Below are 17708 nucleotides of genomic sequence, written 5' to 3'. Positions count from 1 at the left end.
AAGTCTTATGCACTGTATTATTTTTATTTACCTTGGATTATGAGCATATTCGTTTTAAAACACTCATAAACCAAATAGAATTTTCCCATAAGAAATAATGGAAACTTAAATTATTTGTTCCACAGCCCCCCCAAAAATGTATACATAAAAATAATTAACACAAGATATAAAGTAAAAATCAAACAAATTAACCTGCACTTTACCTTTAAAAAAAGTAAAAATAAATCCTGACAGATAAGTGTTTCCGTTTGTGCGCGCAGTGTGCGTGTGAGAATCTAAAGGAAGCTTCCCTCTCCCCCATCTCGTCTTACAAAATTACCCTTTCTCCACTCTTTTCACACACACACTCGCACAACAGAAACACTGGTTTATCAGAAAAATAAACAAGAAATCTCCCCAATGAAACTCGATTGAGTGACCCACTAACGGAATCACTGCTGTAAGGTAAAAATAAAACAAATTAACAACTCGCGACAGAGCAGTGTTTCTGTGCAGAGCAGAGAGAAAGTGTGTCTGTCTGTGAAGGTGAAAGGAGGAGGGATCACTGTGTGCGGCACAGTGTCCAATGACGCGCCGCACACAGACACAAAGAGCAGGCTGATAGAGAGACGTGCACTGTACACACACGCTTACAAACACAAAATAAAAAATGTTTTTTACACACACACACGTGGTCAGTGTTATAGTAAACAGTACACGCGTGCACAGATGTTGATTATACCGGTAAAAGGCTCACACTAAGACCCAGCAGGGGAGACGATTACCCACTAACCCGCAGCGCAGGAGAGAGAAAAAACGTTGGCTCAGTTGTGAACACGTGACGCTTGCTGTCAAAACAAGAAGCGCATGCGTGATACATGATACTCGGTACTTGTAAACCAAGACTTGTTCGTTTTCGAAGTCAAAATCTTTGCTCGTCTTGGGGAACACTTGCAGTCAAATGTACCGGGTTACTCGTAATCCAAGGTTTCACTGTATATTGATTGTAACAGCAGTGTTATCAACGCCTTTTATGTAATAAATATACCTGCTAAAACATTGGAGCAGTGTGAGGAGCGGCAGCGACTTGACCGCGCACTCCATTCGCAGGTAATGATGGCACACAGGCGTCAGTATCTGTACCTGGGCGAAGCTGTGGTTAATCTCTGGTTATTTATAACACAACAGTCACGATTTCCAAACATATATTAAAAAGTTATAAATAAATGAAATTACAGAACTGTACTTGCATGCCTGCAAAGAGTCAACATATTAAATGATTTTAGCACAGTGCTGTTTCTGGGGTGATGGTCAGGGCAGCACATACTTTTTAGATGGTTTACTTATCTTTAGTGAGCATGCTAACACTATCCTGGTCATAGACTCACAGTGTAGAATACTCAGTATTCACAGTGTGTGTGTGTGTGCGTGTGTGGTGTACTGTCTCTCTTTCTCTCACACAAACATCCTCATACACTTTAGCACAGCCCAGGCTTCTACCTGCTTGTTCTTGGAAAAGTAAAGGAAACGAGAGACCCCACAGGAAGCACACAGAGACAGGAGGAGAACGTGCGAAACACCACATGGAGAGTTACTGGAGTTTGGCATCGAAGCTTGTGATCCTGCTGCTGTGAGACCGTCCAGTGAAAAAAAATCTTCAATAAAAATAAAGTATTAAAGACTTCTGATACAAATAGACATTCCAGATTTTATTGTTTAGTATTTAGTACTGATCAGCATGAATCCTTGGAATATTACGGTCATAAATACGCCTGCGATGATGAAAGACGAAGAATTATGATGCACAAGCTGTGTAAAGTGTGTGTGAGGTGTGTGTGTTTGTGCATGTACTTAAATAAGTGTGTATTGGAGACCCTTTATATCATCTGCATTACTGCGCTCTATAACACAGCCATCTTTCTATAAACACACGTCTTAAAAGACATTTACATCGGAAACCCATCACTGTTCCAGGAGATGGAAGGAAAAAAAAAAGATATAAACTATAAAAATATCTACTATACTGTAATTCACCAAAGAGAAGACTTTTTCTTTCTTTCTTTTTTTTTAAATAAATCACAGGCTGTCCGTTTGGATCTGCAGTCACAGTGGCACACTCACCTATATACACACGTGCTTATCTTACAGAAAAGCCGATTTATATCCATCAAACAGAAAGAAAAAAACACAAGATATGATGAATCTCATATACACACACACTTCGCTCTCCTGTGCGTGACGTTCTGATTGTGATAAACTGAATTAAAGTCGACAGCATTCTCAGTGCCTCATAGTGTCTGCTTTCTCTCTCTCTCCCTCCTTCCTGCTTCCATGAGGTGTGGCGTGTGATGAAGGACGGGTGATGCGCGAGATCTGTGTGCTTATGCAGCGTGCTGAGGTCACAGGCAGAGCAGGCGCGAGCCCTCCACACCCTCCTCGCCTTGAGGGATTGTGGGTAAGAGCGCAGAGCGAGTCAGACCCCAGAACCGCTGAGGACTCAGATCTTTTTTCACAGCGGAGAACTTCCAGCCCATGTGAGAACCGCAGGTCCGGCACTGCGCGATAGTCCACGCGTACCTAAAACACACACACTTTTTAAAAAACTTATTCATTATGTGTACTAGATTAATTAATTTATACTTAATTTTTTTAAGTATTATTTTGTTTACTCGCCCATTCATTTCTTTAATTTATTACTTTGTTTATTCAGAGGTTTAGTAATTCATTCTTTAGGGATTTTTTTTTCATCCAGTTAAATCGTTCAGTAGATGATTAATTAAGCTAATTCATTTTCTATCATATTTATTGGATGATGAATTCTTTCATATATTCATTGGTTAATTCATCCATAAGGCTATTCATTACTTCATGAATTTATTCATTGACTCAGGTTTTTATAAATTTATATATTTATATGCCTGCATTCATTAGATGACTACTCAGTCAGTATTTTTATCCATTTTTATTAAATATATATTATATATTGCTTAATTTCATTAATTTACTGGCTCATTCTTGCATATTTTTGTGGTTCGTTCTTTTATTTCATAGTGTTTAGTTAGTTTAACCAACCTATTTCTTTAACTAACCTATTTCTTCCTTCATCTATTGGTGCGTTCATCCCTTACAGTGGAACCTTGGATTACGAACATAATTCGTTCCGGAAGCGGGCTCGTATTTCAAAACACTCTGAAATTTTCCCATAAGAAATAATGAAAACTTTAATTATTCATTCCACATCACAAAAATAAATACATAAAAATAATTAATACAAAATATAAGGTAAAAATAAAACAAATTAACCTGCACTTTACCTTTAAAAAAATGTAAAAAATAAAAATCCAGACAGATAAGTGTTTCCGTTTATGCATGCAGACCCTATGTATGTGTGTGTGTGTGTGTGTGTGTGTGTGTAAGAGAGAGAATCTAAAGTAAGAGGAGAGGAGGACTCAGACACGCCCCCCCCCCCCCCCCCCCCCCACGTCTTACACAGTAACTCTTCCTGTTGTAGTAAACAGTACACACGTGCACGGATGTTGATTATACCAGTAAGAGACGAGCATTAAGACCCAGCAGGGGAGACGATTACCCACAATTCCACAGTGCAAGAGAAAGAAAAAACATTGGCTCAGTTTTGATCATGTGACGCTCGGCATCAAAACAAGAAGCGCATTAGTGATACATGATACTCGGTACTTGTAAACCAAGTTGTTTATTTATTAAAAATTTTTGCTCTTCTTGTGAAACACTCGCAAACCGGGTTACTCGCAATCCGAGGTTCCACTGTATTCGTATATTCATTAATTCATATGTACATTAATTTATATATTAATTAATAATTAAATAATTTATTGGTTCATCAATTCCACATTTTATTTAATTATTTATTCATGTATTAGTTATTTTAAGCATCTATTCATTAATTTTAGTTTATTTATTCATTTTATTATTTATCCTTCAATAAATTTTTCATTATTCATTTATTAATTAGTTAATTCATCTTCATCTTTCCATTATTCAATTTGTGTACTGTATTCAGTAGTTCATTTATTTATTAATTAATTAACTGGTTAATTTATTCATGTATACATTGATTTATTCACCGGTTCATTGATTCACTGGTGCATTTAGTGTATTCACCCTTTCATTCATTTGTTGACGCATTCAGTGATATATTTCTGGGTAACTGATTTCATCTTTTATTTTTTCTTTCCCCATTGTTTTGTGTATTTATGAGTTCATTCGCATATTTGTTTGTTCACAAGTTTATTTATTTTTACCTTAACATACTTCTCACTGAAATCCCTAAGAAAAAGTCAGGAAACTTTTAAAACTAATAAAACTATTAATTAAATCCTCATGATCTTATCTAACTCTTATTTACAGCAAAACAGCCGCCTCGCCGATCATCTCAGTGTGTAATGAAGATCGTGATGGCGTGCTCACCCCGGGAACCAGCTGTGCAGTGTGGAGGGCCTCCCGATCAGGTTAAGGTTGCTGGCCTTGTAGACAGTCAGAGTCTCGTGGACGTAGCCATGAGGATTCACGTAAGCTGCCATCGGCCCGCAAAGAGACAGACTGCGGAGACGGACCAGAGAAACCGATGAAAAAAAAGATAAATAATAAAAAAGGGATTTAAAATGTGTTGTTTTGTGAGTTGGTCATCAGCTATACAGCTGTCTTGAGCAGAACTACCTAGCACCGCATTTTACTCAACACCAAGAATGAAAAACTCAATAAGAATTCCCGCTTAGAATTTTTTTTTATCCCAGTGATAAAACCAAGAGGCGTTCAAGTCAAATCTGGACTTTTGATTGTGTAGAATGACAGAAGTCAATTCTGAGATTTTTTCTCTATGTAATCCTCTCATACACTAATTGATTAAATGTGAGGAGAGGAGCTGAAAACGGGATGTTTGTGAGCGTCTTACCTGAAGATCTCGTTCTTGGTCGTGATCTCGGTGTCCTGGCACTGTTTACAACACAAAGATGTGCACTGCAGAGGGTAGCCACACACACACACACACACACACACAAGCATCAAAATAATGACTAAGAAAAGGCTTCTGACAAATCTCTAGGTCAAGCATGTCAAAAAAAAAAAAAAAAAAAAAAAAACACACACACACCCACCCTGTCCATGATGTCCAGCTCACACCGGAGTCTCTGAATGGCACTCCCAATCCTCAGCAGCTGCAGTCTCAGAGCATCATCTATCGGCAAACACGCCGCCACCCTGTAGGAGAAATCTACACACACACACACACACACACACACATCACACACAAATATACTTTTGAAAGTTCAATTCAATTCAATTTTATTTGTATAGCGCTTTTAGCAATTTTCATTGCCACAAAGCAGCTTTACACAGTCAGTAATAATAAGTATATTTTGTATTATTTTATTTGTTTGTTTATTACTGCATCGTCCAAGTTTTCATGATTGCTGCACTTGGACACTGCACAGTTGATAACGCTCCTACACACTCCTGTATTCTCATTACCAGGACATATACCTCACATCAAGTGTGTAGCAGCATATAGGAGTGTGTATGTGCATGTACTGTACCTATAGCATTAGTAGGCAAAGATTCATCTTTGAGGTTCTCGTCCCATTCATGGAGCTGCTTCTTAACTCGGCTCATTAGAGTCTCCTGCATGTCACACATATACACATACTATAATCACAAACTAAATAAAATACAAGTTCTACAAGTTTAAAAAAAAATATAAAAAAATATTTACTTGATAATATTTAAATAGTTCCACAAATTCCACAGACTCAACTTCCAATTAAATGCTTATTACAATATATAAGCCCTGTCCATGGGGGGGCGTATCCCTTTTTACAGTACTAACTTTTCAAGTTGCAAGTCATTCCTAACAATATCTCAGTTTTTTTATTTACTTACTTATTTATTTATTTTTATGATCATTTAGAAAAAAAGAGAGGCATTTGTTTGCGAGTTGCCGGTTATGAGACCATTTATAATGGTATAAAAACTCACCGAGTCGTACAAGGCGTAAACCCAGGAAGGCCATCGGGTCATACTGGCAGGATACAGCTTCTTCTAAGAGAAAGAGAGGGAGAAAGGAAACAGTTTAGAGTGTTAGTCTTAAATGAGCTCACAGATAAAATATCACGCTTCGTGTACAGTATTCTTTCGTTACCCGTTTGTAGGTGTGGCAGCGTTGTGCTTGGCTCTGCGGTGGCGTGGTTCTGGTGTCTGGAACATGTTTGTGTAAGCGAGGCGAGAGCTGCACTGCACTCAAAGGGTCCTGCAGAATCCTTTCTGGCAAAATCTGCACCTTGGCCTGACGAATCCTAAAAATAAACTGATATAATCAGTGATTCACGGTGTGATCCAGTATTTTCAGCTAGGTGGCGCTGTTAAGTAAGTCTCACCCGTCTGCCTGTGTGCGAATGTCATGCACTTTGAAGCGCTGCCGCCCGATCGCTTTGATTTTCACCGTCTCGATGCCGTACTCCTGCTCCTCACGAAAGGCGTAAATCTCCGCCGTCGTGCCAAACTTCGCCTGCACCTCTCCCTCGGCAGCGTCCGGACTGCAGAGAAGTGTTTATCAGCTTAGTGAATCGTTACTCGGGAGTGTGACGAGTTCTAGCTACATTCACACAGACAATGTTTCTTCAATCTAATTTACAAGCATTAAATCAGAATACACGAGGGGTGTTTAAATCAAACCGGGACAACTGATATTTACAAAAGACTTTGTAGACATTGTTCTGCGATGCTTCTGGGTGATTAATACCTATAGCATGGTACTCCCGTCTTTCACGTCACCCTCCCACACAGGTTTTACTCAGAACTCAACCCTGCTTAGAAAAACACAGCCACCTGCACGCTCAGGTCACAGTGGAACTTTTACAGCCACATGCAGTGATCCCAAGCCCATTGTTTCCCCTCTTGACCAATCAGATTAAGTAAGTGAGATGACCATAGAATGTTTGTGGTGGGAAAAAAAAAATGACACAAAATCTTTTTTTTTTTGCATAACCTCAAAATAGTTTTTGGGTTCACGTGCAAACCTTAAATTAGTCTCTACACACAATTATTAAATTTTACATTGAAGCTGGATTAAATGGATGGACGGATAGATTGAGTGACAGATGGATAGACAGGTAAATACATTGATGGATAGATAGATGAAAGGGAGATGGATGAATGCATGCATGAAAATGCACATGAATAAGATGGACAGAAAGATGATAGATTAAGGGACAGGTAGATGGATGGATCGATATATGGATGCATGCATGGATAGATCAAAAAGTAATGGATAGACTGACAGACGAATAAATGGATAAATGCATGATTATATGAATCAGTGGATGGATGCCTGGATGGACAAATAGGCAGTTGGATAGATAAACGGCTGGTTGGATAGACGAAAGGGTAGACAGATGCATAAACACAGGGATGAACACATGAATCTATCGGTTACCTGTTTGCCAGTACGGCGAAGGTGCGGTCGCGGCTAACCAGGTTGCGGAACATGCTGACCTCCTGTGGTCTAAAGAGCTGCAGCGGCAGTGTCTGCCCCGGGATCAGGATGAGTGTGGCGTGAGGGAGGACGGGGATACTCTGTACGCTGTCGTCGTCGTGAAGAGTGCGCCCGTGGAACTCTTCCATGTCCGAACCCAGATACTAAAACATGTTAAAAAAAAAGGCATTAGAAATGAGCAATGACATCATCAGTGTGTGCCTTCTGTTCTCTCTCTAATGATTGTATAATGCATTTCTTTGTAAGAATACTGAATGGCACATTTATTTTTGAAGTGTTAGTGATGACTGCGATCTCACAGCGTGCGAGGTGGGCAGGCTGGGGTCGAAGTTGATAATGCTCGGCTTTTCCGCGCCCTCGCTGTCCAGGTCCTCAGTTTCCATCTCGTCTTCTTCCACCTCCTCATTTTCTACAGAAACAGATAGCAGATAGAAGTAGTCCATTTTTATTCTTTTTTTGTTTCTAACTCCAATTTAAGCAAAACGTAAATATTGTGAGATACGGGGCTGTATCAAAAAGTTGAGATTAGCTCTCATCACAAGCTTTGTGTTTTCACTGTATGACCTCCCTCAGGCAACTTAAAACCTGACAGTAGAATTTTTTGTTCACGGTCCGGGCCCTGGGGACGAATTATCAACGCGCAATGCTGCATCGGCGGAGCTGTGGACCTGCCTCTCCTTTTTCGTTCGTGGAGATGATACTGCTGTGTAGACTGTTGCTTCATCTCAAGATCATACCCGTACACCCAAATTTAACCCCATGTAATGATCCTCTATATGAAGGACGGGTCATCCAAGGCACCCTGTTTTGTCAGACTTTGACGCAATGTTCCTTCTGCTCCTGGGGTCAGCAGCCTGGGGACGAACTCAGTAGCAACTCAGCATGTGTTTAAATCACACGTGAGGATCGTCTGGTTTGTTCCGTATGACAATGGCAGCAATGTTGTGGATTGTTCTCCAACGATCACCATGCACAAGTTAGTAAACGGTTTCGACATTTTTGGGCGTTGAGCTCATTGAAGCTTGATCTTTCTGGTCTTCCTGATCTCTCGTTGTCCTCAGTGATGTCCTTCCGCTCTTGAAACGCACATGCCACTCAGAACACCTTTAAACAACTCATTGCAGCATCGGCGTAAACTTGCAGAATCATGTCAAACATGGCTTTGTGGCAGATTTGCCCAGTTTTATGCAGAATTTCACGTTCGCTCCTTGATTTAACTTGCTGTCCACGGTGAAATAGCAAACCAGGTGACAGCTCGGCGTCTTTTGGCCTCGATGTCCCTGTGACCGTGCACACAGCCTTGGTGTGTAACTAGTCTCGAATCTTTTCGACAGCACCTCGTATGAGGAAGGGGGCGGGACTTCCAGCGTGAAGTGCAGCTGTCAATCATTCCAGACTTTGACGCTGATTGGTTGTTGCATTTATAATTTAGGGGAAAGATTGAGCGTGTTTGTTGTTGTGTAAAATACACGTCACAGTCTGGCAAACATGAATATAATTCGTTCAGCTGTAATTTGTTTTGAATCAGTGCTTTCATTTTCACTTCTCTGCAAAATGCTTAAGGTTTATTTTAAATCCTCAGACACGACCTGTTTGGATGTGAATGAGCGCCTAAACTCTTACAGACTCAGATCTACCAAACCCTAAAGCCTGTCCTGTCTGAAATCCCGAGTTAATGCGGAGTTAAACCGTGAAAACTCTGCGCAGCTCACAAACAGGCCGGAAGTGTTTCAGCTCCTGCTCTCGCGCTGGCTCTTATCCTTCAGATTACAGCTAAACACTCACCCGGCACGAGCTGCAGCTGATTCCCCATGTCGTCGTTAATGTTGTTGTTGTCAGCTCCTTCTCTCTCATCAGCCATGGCCGTGTGTTTACACCATGATTACTGCCCCCAAACACAAGCAGCCTGAGAGCAGGCGCGGAGAAGAAGCGCAGAAAGCCGGCGCGCCCTCTGCTGTCCGGAGGAGGAACTACAGCGCGCGGTTCCCAGGTACAAACAAACCATATATACATTTATATATATATATATATATATATATATATATATATATATGTTTAAAACATAATCATTATTACTTACTTAATAACTTATAAATCGCTTTTATATTACACAAACTCCATATATTTGTCGTCTAGGTGGTAAAACATTTTTTAATTTTGGGGGGATTCCTTTGTTTGTATTTGATGCTACAAATAGCCTACACATGGATTTTTTCACAGTGATTTGTTCTTTCATGTTCCTCCTTCTTCAAAACAAATGTGGACAAACATACAAACATACAAAGGTGATAAACATTTAAACATACAAATATAATATAAATAAAACAAAGTAAAATATTTGTTTTTTTTCTTTGTTAAAATAATCTAAGATTTTCTCTAAAATCTTACATTGTCAAAAAACAAAATGTCTGAATTCTGTTGTGTTTTAAGCATTAAAAGAAATAAATGAACATTTGAAACAACTCGTGTACACAGCTTAAAGAAAAAATCAGTTGTACCATAATATTTTTGAAACCTCAGAAAGCATTTCTATATTTTATAGTCTACTACGTAGTACAATTTTTGCTTGCTTTATTACTACAAATAGACTAACAGTGTTTTTTTTTTTTCAAATATTCCTCCTTTTTCAGAACAAACATCAATAAATTTTAAAGATATGCCATAATTATCTTTTTTTTTTTTGGAAAAAATAATCTAAGGTTTACTCTAAAACTACGCAAGACAAAAAAAGTCAGACTTCAATTCTGTGTTTTAAAGTAAAAAAAGGACATCATAAACAATTAATATATATACCTATTCTTTAAAAAGTCTGAATTATAACTTAATACCACTAAATAAAACCTCAGAAATCACTTTTGTATTTCACATTCGATATATTTGTCTTCTATGTAGTAATCTTTTTTCTTTTTAGGATTTTATTTTACATTTGTGGTAAAGCTATAAACTGTCATAAATAGGCTACACTGTGATTTCCTTTTAAGTATTCCTCCTTCTACAGATACATAGTAAATGCAGAGGGTTGTGTCAGGAAGGGCATCCGACGTAAAACATTTGCCAAATCAACAATGCGAATCAAGAATATAATTCCCATACCGGATCGGTCGTGGCACGGGTTAACAACGACCGCCACTGGTGCCGTTGACCTACAGGGTGCTGGTGGAAATTGGGCTACTGTTGGTCGAAGAAGGAGAGGAGGAAGGCGTGTTCGAAAGCAGAGAGAGAAGAGGAAAGGCAGGAGTTTAGGAGTGATAGTAGGGACTTTGAATGTTGGGACCATGACAGGGAAGGGAAGAGAGTTAGTTGATATGATGCAGAGAAGGAAGGTGGATATACTGTGTGTCCAGGAGACCAGGTGGAAGGGTAGCAAGGCTAGAAGCTTAGGATCAGGGTTCAAATTGTTTTACCATGGTGTGGATAGGAAAAGAAATGGAGTAGGAGTTATCCTAAAAGAGGAGTTTGTAAGGAATGTTCTAGAGGTGAAGAGAGTATCAGATAGAGTGATGAGTCTGAAGCTGGAAATTGAAGGGATAATGTTCAATGTTGTTAGTGGTTATGCCCCACAGGTAGGATGTGAGTTAAAAGAGAAGGAGAAATTCTGGATTGAGTTAGATGAAGTAATGCAGAGCATCCCCAGAGGTGAGAGAGTGGTGATTGGTGCAGACTTCAATGGACATGTTGGGGAAGGGAACAGAGGTGATGAAAATGTGATGGGCAGGTTTGGTCTTCAGGACAGGAATGTAGAAGGACAGATGGTGGTGGACTTTGCAAAGAGGATGGAAATGTAAATACTTTCTTCCAGAAGAGGCAGGAACATAGGGTGACATATAAGACTGGAGGCAGAAGCACTCAGGTCGACTACATCTTGTGTCGACGTTGTAACCTGAAAGAGATCAGTGACTGCAAAGTGTTGGTAGGGGAGAGTGTAGCCAGACAACACAGAATGGTGGTGTGTAAAATAACCCTGGTGGTGAGGAAGGCGAAGAGAACAAAGGCAGAGCAGAGGACAAAGTGGTGGAAGCTGAGAAAGGAAGAATGTTGTGTAGTCTTCAGGGAGGAGTTGAGACAGGCTATGGGTGGTCAGGAGGTGCTTTCAGTTGACTGGACAACTACAGCCAATGTGATCAGGGAGACAGGTAGGAGGGTACTTGGTGTATCATCAGGTAAGGGGAAAGTGGACAAGGAGACTTGGTGGTGGAATGAGGAAGTCCAGGAGTGTATACAGGGAAAGAGGCTAGCTAAGAAGAAGTGGGACACTGAGAGGACTGAAGAGAGTAGACAGGAGTACAGGGAGATGCAGAGTAAGGTGAAGGTAGAGGTGGCAAAGGCCAAACAAAGAGCATATGCGGACTTGTATGCTAGGCTAGACAGTAAGGAGGGAGAGGTGGATCTGTACAGGTTGGCAAGGCAGAGAGATAGAGATGGGAAGGATGTGCAGCAGGTTAGAGTGATTAAAGATAGAGATGGAAATGTACTGACAGATGCCAGGAGGGTGATGGGAAGATGGAAGGAGTACTTTAAGGAGTTGATGAATGAGGAAAACGAAAGAGAACAAAGAGTAGAAGAGGTGACTGTTGTGGAACAGGAAATATTGGTAGAAGTGAGGTGAGAAGGGCGTTGAAGAGGATGAAGAGTGGAAAGGCTGTTGGTCCTGATGACATACCTGTGGAGGTATGGAAGTGCTTAGGAGAGGTGGCAGTAAAGTTTTTGACAAGTTTGTTTAACAAGATCTTGGAGAGTGAGAGGATTCCAGAGGAATGGAGGAGAAGTGTATTGGTGCCAATTTTTAAGAACAAGGGAGATGTGCAAAGCTGTGGCAATTATAGAGGTATAAAGCTAATGAGCCAGACAATGAAGCTGTGGGAAAGAGTAGTGGAAGCTAGGTTAAGGGCAGAGGTGAGCATTTGTGAGCAGCAATATGGTCTTATGCCTAGAAAGAGTACACCAGATGCAGTATTTGCTTTAACGATGCTGGCGGAGAAGTACAGAGAAGGTAACAGGGAGTTGCATTGTGTCTTTTTAGATTTAGAGAAAGCGTATGACAGGGTGCCAAGAGAGGAGCTGTGGTATTGTATGAGGAAGTCTGGAGTGGCAGAGAAGTATGTTAGAGTGGTGCAGGACATGTATGAGAGCTGTAAGACAGTGGTAAGATGTGCTGTAGGTGTGACAGAAGAGTTTAAGGTGGAGGTGGGTCTGCATCAAGGATCGGCTCTAAGCCCCTTTTTGTTTGCTCTGGTGATGGACAGGATGACAGATGAGGTAAGACAGGAGTCCCCATGGACTATGATGTTTGCAGATGACATTGTGCTCTGTAGCGAGAGCAGGGAACAGGTGGAGGAAAATTTGGAGAGGTGGAGGTATGCTCTGGAAAGCAGAGGAATGAAGGTTAGCCGCAGCAAGACGGAATACATGTGTGTAAATGAGAGGGACCCAGGAGGATCGGTGAGGCTACAGGGAGCAGAGGTAAAGAAGGTGCAGGATTTTAAGTACTTGGGGTCAACAGAGCAACGGAGAGTGTGAAAAGGAGGTGAAGAGGCGGGTACAGGCAGGTTGGAATGGGTGGAGAAAAGTGTCAGGTGTGTTGTGCGATAAAAGAGTATCAGCGAGAATGAAAGGAAAGGTGTACAGGACAGTGGTGAGACCAGCGATGCTCTACGGCTTAGAGACAGTGGCGCTGAAGAAAAGACAGGAGGCAGAGTTTGAGGTAGCAGAGCTGAAGATGTTGAGGTTCTCTTTGGGAGTGACAAGGATGGATAGGATTAAGAATGAGTTTATCAGAGGGACAACCCACGTTAGATGTTTTAGAGATAAAGTCAGAGAGGCCAGATTGAGGTGGTTTGGGCATGTTCAGAGGAGAGATTGTGAATATATCGGTAGAAGGATGCTGAGGTTGGAACTGCCAGGCAGGAGGTCTAGAGGAAGACCAAAGAGGAGATTTATGGATGTAGTGAGAGAGGACATGAAGTTAGTTGGTGTGAGAGAAGAGGATCCAGAGGATAGGGTTAGATGGAGGCAGATGATTCGCTGTGGCGACCCCTGAAAGGGAACAGCCGAAAGACAAAGAAGACAGATACATAGTAAAATACTTTTTTTTGTTAAATAATATTAGTATGAAGTTTTTACTTTAAAACCCTACATTATGTCCAAAAAACAAACAAAAAAATGCCTGAGTTTAGTTCCCAGTGTTTTAAATATTAACATGGAAAATCATCAATATTCAGTTTTGATATTTAATCATCAGGTTGGTCAGATAGAGAAAGAGCTTTTAAAATAAGGTATAGATACAAAGAAATAAAAAGTCAGATAATTAGGCCTGAGGTCACCACCTTAACAAAGAAACAGAGTGACATTTCTGTGCTTTCTGTTATCATATATAATAAAATTATATAAGATATAACATGAAACAAATGTATTAATCAAATATACTAAAATACAGTATAGAACAGTGTGATCCTATTTATTTATTTACCACTATTTTGCTAATATATACAGTATGTTGCTCCTTTAAAAAGAAGGGGGAAAGAAAAAATTATATAAAAAAAAACAAAATAAAAAATGGTATAAATTATTTCTTATTAAAAAAATGTACAGAAGGACATAAACATGTAGCCATGTTTACAGTACAACATTTAACAAGTGTAGTGTGACGTTTTGTGTGTGTGTGTGTGTGTGTGTGTGTGTGTGTGTGTGTGTATTTTAAAAAGTTAAGGTTGTCTTTTTTTTTGTATGTATTGCATTAATCATCAGTAACTGTTGGAAGGTTCTAATTAAAGAGGGAAACTTCTGTGTGTGTGTGTCTGTTCATCCCCATACCCAGGATGTCAGTGGCCCAGGCAGTCAGCGTGAATGTCCTGCTGATACTCTGCGTGTGTGTACTGGTGTGTTTGGCTGATTATTACTCCGTGTTAGGAGTTCCTCGCTCTGCATCTCAGAAAGAGATCAAGAAAGCCTTTCACCAGCTCGCTCGAAAGCTCCACCCAGACAGGAACCGCAGCCCAGATGCTCAACACGACTTTACACAGCTTGCACAAGGTGTGTGTCCACCCCTACTGCAGCTGGACACGCATACTCAGTCTTTCTATCTCTTCTTCTGGTGTCTCATGGCATCTTTGTTTTCTCCCTTAGCCTACGAAGTGCTGTCTGACCAAAACAGGCGGCGAACCTATGACCAAAACAGCGAACAAGATTTTCGTAGTGACCGGCATGGTTTTTATGGTAACGGGGATTTCTTGGACTTGGGTCTGCTTGAGCTGTTAAATCTGCTGCGAATGGAGGATGAGTTTCTAAGGGATGAAGATGCAGGTCTGGGTCAGGGGTGGAGCTCTTCTCTATGGGATGAAGGCCAGGGTGATGAGCATGATGATCTTTTCAGCGATATCTTCAGTATGCTGTAAAGTCAGAGAGATTTTTTAAATGCAGAGATTGTGTTTTAATTAAACATTAAATAAAGAGCATGTTTTAAAAGCAGCTTATGGTGATGATTTTCTTTTGAACTTACTGATGTCCAAGATGCTGTGTAAAATGTAAATGCATTTCTCTCTCAATAGTTATAACAAAGAGGAATGTGAAATTCTGCATGAAATGGTGCAAAGCTGCCACGATGACGAGTCATTCGAAGGTGTTTGTCCATGTTGTCCATGTGTCATACGGAAGAGTCCAGACAATCCTCACGTGTGATTTGATCAGGACGTGATTTGCGTTGTTCTGCTGCCTAGTTCATCCCCAGGTTGCTGACCCAGGAACTGAAGGAACTTCGCATCGAAGCCTGCCAAGAACCTCAGCGTCAGTGTGACCTAGATGACCTCTTCATATCAAGGATCATTGCGGTGATGAAACTCGGGTGTATGGGTAGTTAAAACTTATGATTAAAAACTTCATTTTTGTTAACATTTATGCCAATAAAGCTCTTCTGAAGTGAACTAACTAAGCAACGGTCTTCACAGTGGAAGAGCCCATCGTTTACACGATCAAAAGAAGCGAGACAGGTCCGCAGTTTGACCAAACGCATGCTCATCATTTTTCATGCACATCATTGTGCATCGAGAATTCGTCCCCAAGGGCCAGAAAATCAATAACAAATTATACTGTTAGGTTTTAAAGCATCTAAAGGAGGACAGGATCTGTGGTCTGCAAATTTTGAAATATTTTGATACCCCCTCATATAAACACTTTGTATGAGGGGTAGAGTAAGGATAAACTGCAAGTATGTTATCTGGTTGACAGTTTTAGTTACTAAGCTACACTATCCAGTTGAGACCTGGGCATAAAATGTTTATAGTAAATTTAGTTCACAAAATGTTTTAACTGTTGTTTATTAAGTAACGATATCTTTTTTTCTTTTTATCACTGCTGCACTCTAGTGATGGGTTGTTTATGAACTTTAACGTGACTCAGAAGAACGAGTAGTCTCGGAGAGGAATTTGTTTATTTTCTCCTGGGCGCGCATGCGCAAATCATCGCAAACTCTCCATAGGTTATGTACAGGAAACAGAATTAAATTACCTTTGAGTTAAAAAAATATATATATATATTTTCTTTTTATTGAATGAAAATAAAGAACAAAATATACATTTATAATAGCAACATAAAGTTTGAGTAAAAATTGATCAAAAAACAAAGCACACATTAATTACCCAGAAAAATAAGTATTGAAAAAAAAACACTCAAGAAAATTATATATATATATATATATATATATATATATATATATATATATATATATATATATATATATATATAATAAAGAGAAATAAATAAGCAAAATAGATAAGTAGATACAAATGCAAAAGGGTCTCTATTTTTCTTCTAATAAACCAAGGTCTCTTATTATTTCAGCAAATTTCTTACCTTTTTTTTTATCTTTCATATGCTCCAAAGATGGAACATAATTGCAAATAAAATCCTTTTTAAAGACCGAAAAATAAGGTTATGTTTTTATACATTTGCATTTATGAATGAAAAATTTGCCTAAAATTAGTTATATATTATTGAAAAACTTACTATTTTTATCTTTCAGTAGTATTCCAAACATAATATGTTTTTTTCCAAAGCGTGCAGTGATTCTATCTTTGGCTCCAACCAATAAGACACATTTTCACACCACACATGGTAAGCTACTTATTCTGTTTATTATAATATTTCCTTAACTGCATTGTAATATTTTCATTATTGGAAATATACCCAATTTTTTGTATAGAGACATATTGGAGGTCTGTTTATTGAAAATGTAACATTTTATTTTATTTCTGATCGAAAGAACAGAATGAACCAAATGACTCAAAAAAGATTCGTTCATATTGATGAACAAGATTCAAAGAACCGAGTCACTAAAATTATCCAAACTTCGCATTACTACTGCACTCCCGTTCATTGGGTGGCAGTAAGGCACTTTAACTTGGTCTGTGAGGAGACGAAGAAGACCAAGAAGAGGCGCAGGCGGGAAAAAGGTCAGGTTGCCAGATTCTCATTCTGCTCGTTATATTTGCTTATTTGCTGTGGGCTAATTTTTCTTTTTTACATGTGATCGAACGAATGACTAGGATAGATGTCAGCGCAAATGAACTGCCTAATACTTTAATTAGTATTTATGGAAGTATTTGTAGAAATAAAAAGAGCACCCTGGGAGCATCCCTGTCACTTTCACAGTTTACTTAAAAGTGACAGTCATGAATTAAAGAGTTAAAACATGAATGCATGCCTGTCTGTCTGTCCTTCCTTTCAGTCTGTTTTTTTTTTTTTTTTTTTTTTTTGCCAGTCTGTCTCACCCCCAGGCTAAAATCTGTCTGTTTCTCAGGCTACCTGTCTGTCTTTTTGAGCTGTATATTTACTTTTTGTCTATCATTTCTGAATCTGAAATTATGCCACCGTTGTACAACAGTTAGCTCCAAATGTTTAATCTGACTGGACAAAAGCCATTCCGTGAGTCGTGATAATGGATAGTAACAGGATGTTTAATCATATGTATCATTCTGCTTTCTGTGTGTTCAAACAATTGTTAATTCCACGAACCAGCGGTTGCAGCATGGGTGAAATAAGTTCTGTACGGTGCGCAGTACTAAGAAGAGTGCAGCTACCTGCTGAAACCCACATTCATAACCAGTCACAGAAGCATTTACAGAAAGAACACACATCTGATAAATATGGCCTTTAAACTATTCGTGTTCTTTTGTTTACAGTTACAAAGCTAACTAGCTTCTAGCACAAGGGT

General features: G+C 39.5%; 2 protein-coding genes across 2 annotated transcripts; one reads left to right on the top strand and one right to left on the bottom strand.

Annotated features, from left to right (window-relative positions):
• Positions 1-1669: 1669 nt before the first annotated feature.
• On the bottom strand, positions 1670-9464 carry crbn (cereblon). The gene is made up of 11 exons (XM_053497573.1): positions 9290-9464; positions 7804-7913; positions 7445-7647; positions 6387-6545; positions 6152-6305; positions 5989-6051; positions 5550-5634; positions 5112-5227; positions 4910-4974; positions 4426-4557; positions 1670-2556 (listed from the first exon to the last, which is right to left on the bottom strand). Exons 1-11 carry the CDS (start codon positions 9363-9365, stop codon positions 2379-2381), a joined length of 1341 nt encoding a protein of 446 aa, XP_053353548.1. The 5' UTR covers positions 9366-9464; the 3' UTR covers positions 1670-2378.
• zgc:152986 (uncharacterized protein LOC101884054 homolog) lies at positions 2342-14968 on the top strand. Its single transcript, XM_053498165.1, has 6 exons — positions 2342-2513; positions 4366-4526; positions 7456-7632; positions 9362-9494; positions 14411-14533; positions 14627-14968. The coding sequence occupies exons 1-6, from the start codon at positions 2342-2344 to the stop codon at positions 14893-14895; spliced, it is 1035 nt and encodes a 344-aa protein (XP_053354140.1). The 3' UTR covers positions 14896-14968.
• Positions 14969-17708: the final 2740 nt, after the last annotated feature.

The sequence above is a fragment of the Clarias gariepinus genome, chromosome 6, assembly GCF_024256425.1.
Source record: "Clarias gariepinus isolate MV-2021 ecotype Netherlands chromosome 6, CGAR_prim_01v2, whole genome shotgun sequence".
Taxonomy (NCBI): Eukaryota; Metazoa; Chordata; class Actinopteri; order Siluriformes; family Clariidae; genus Clarias; species Clarias gariepinus.
The sequence above is the reverse complement of the archived record's forward strand: the minus strand, read 5'-3'. Positions and strand labels throughout refer to the sequence as shown.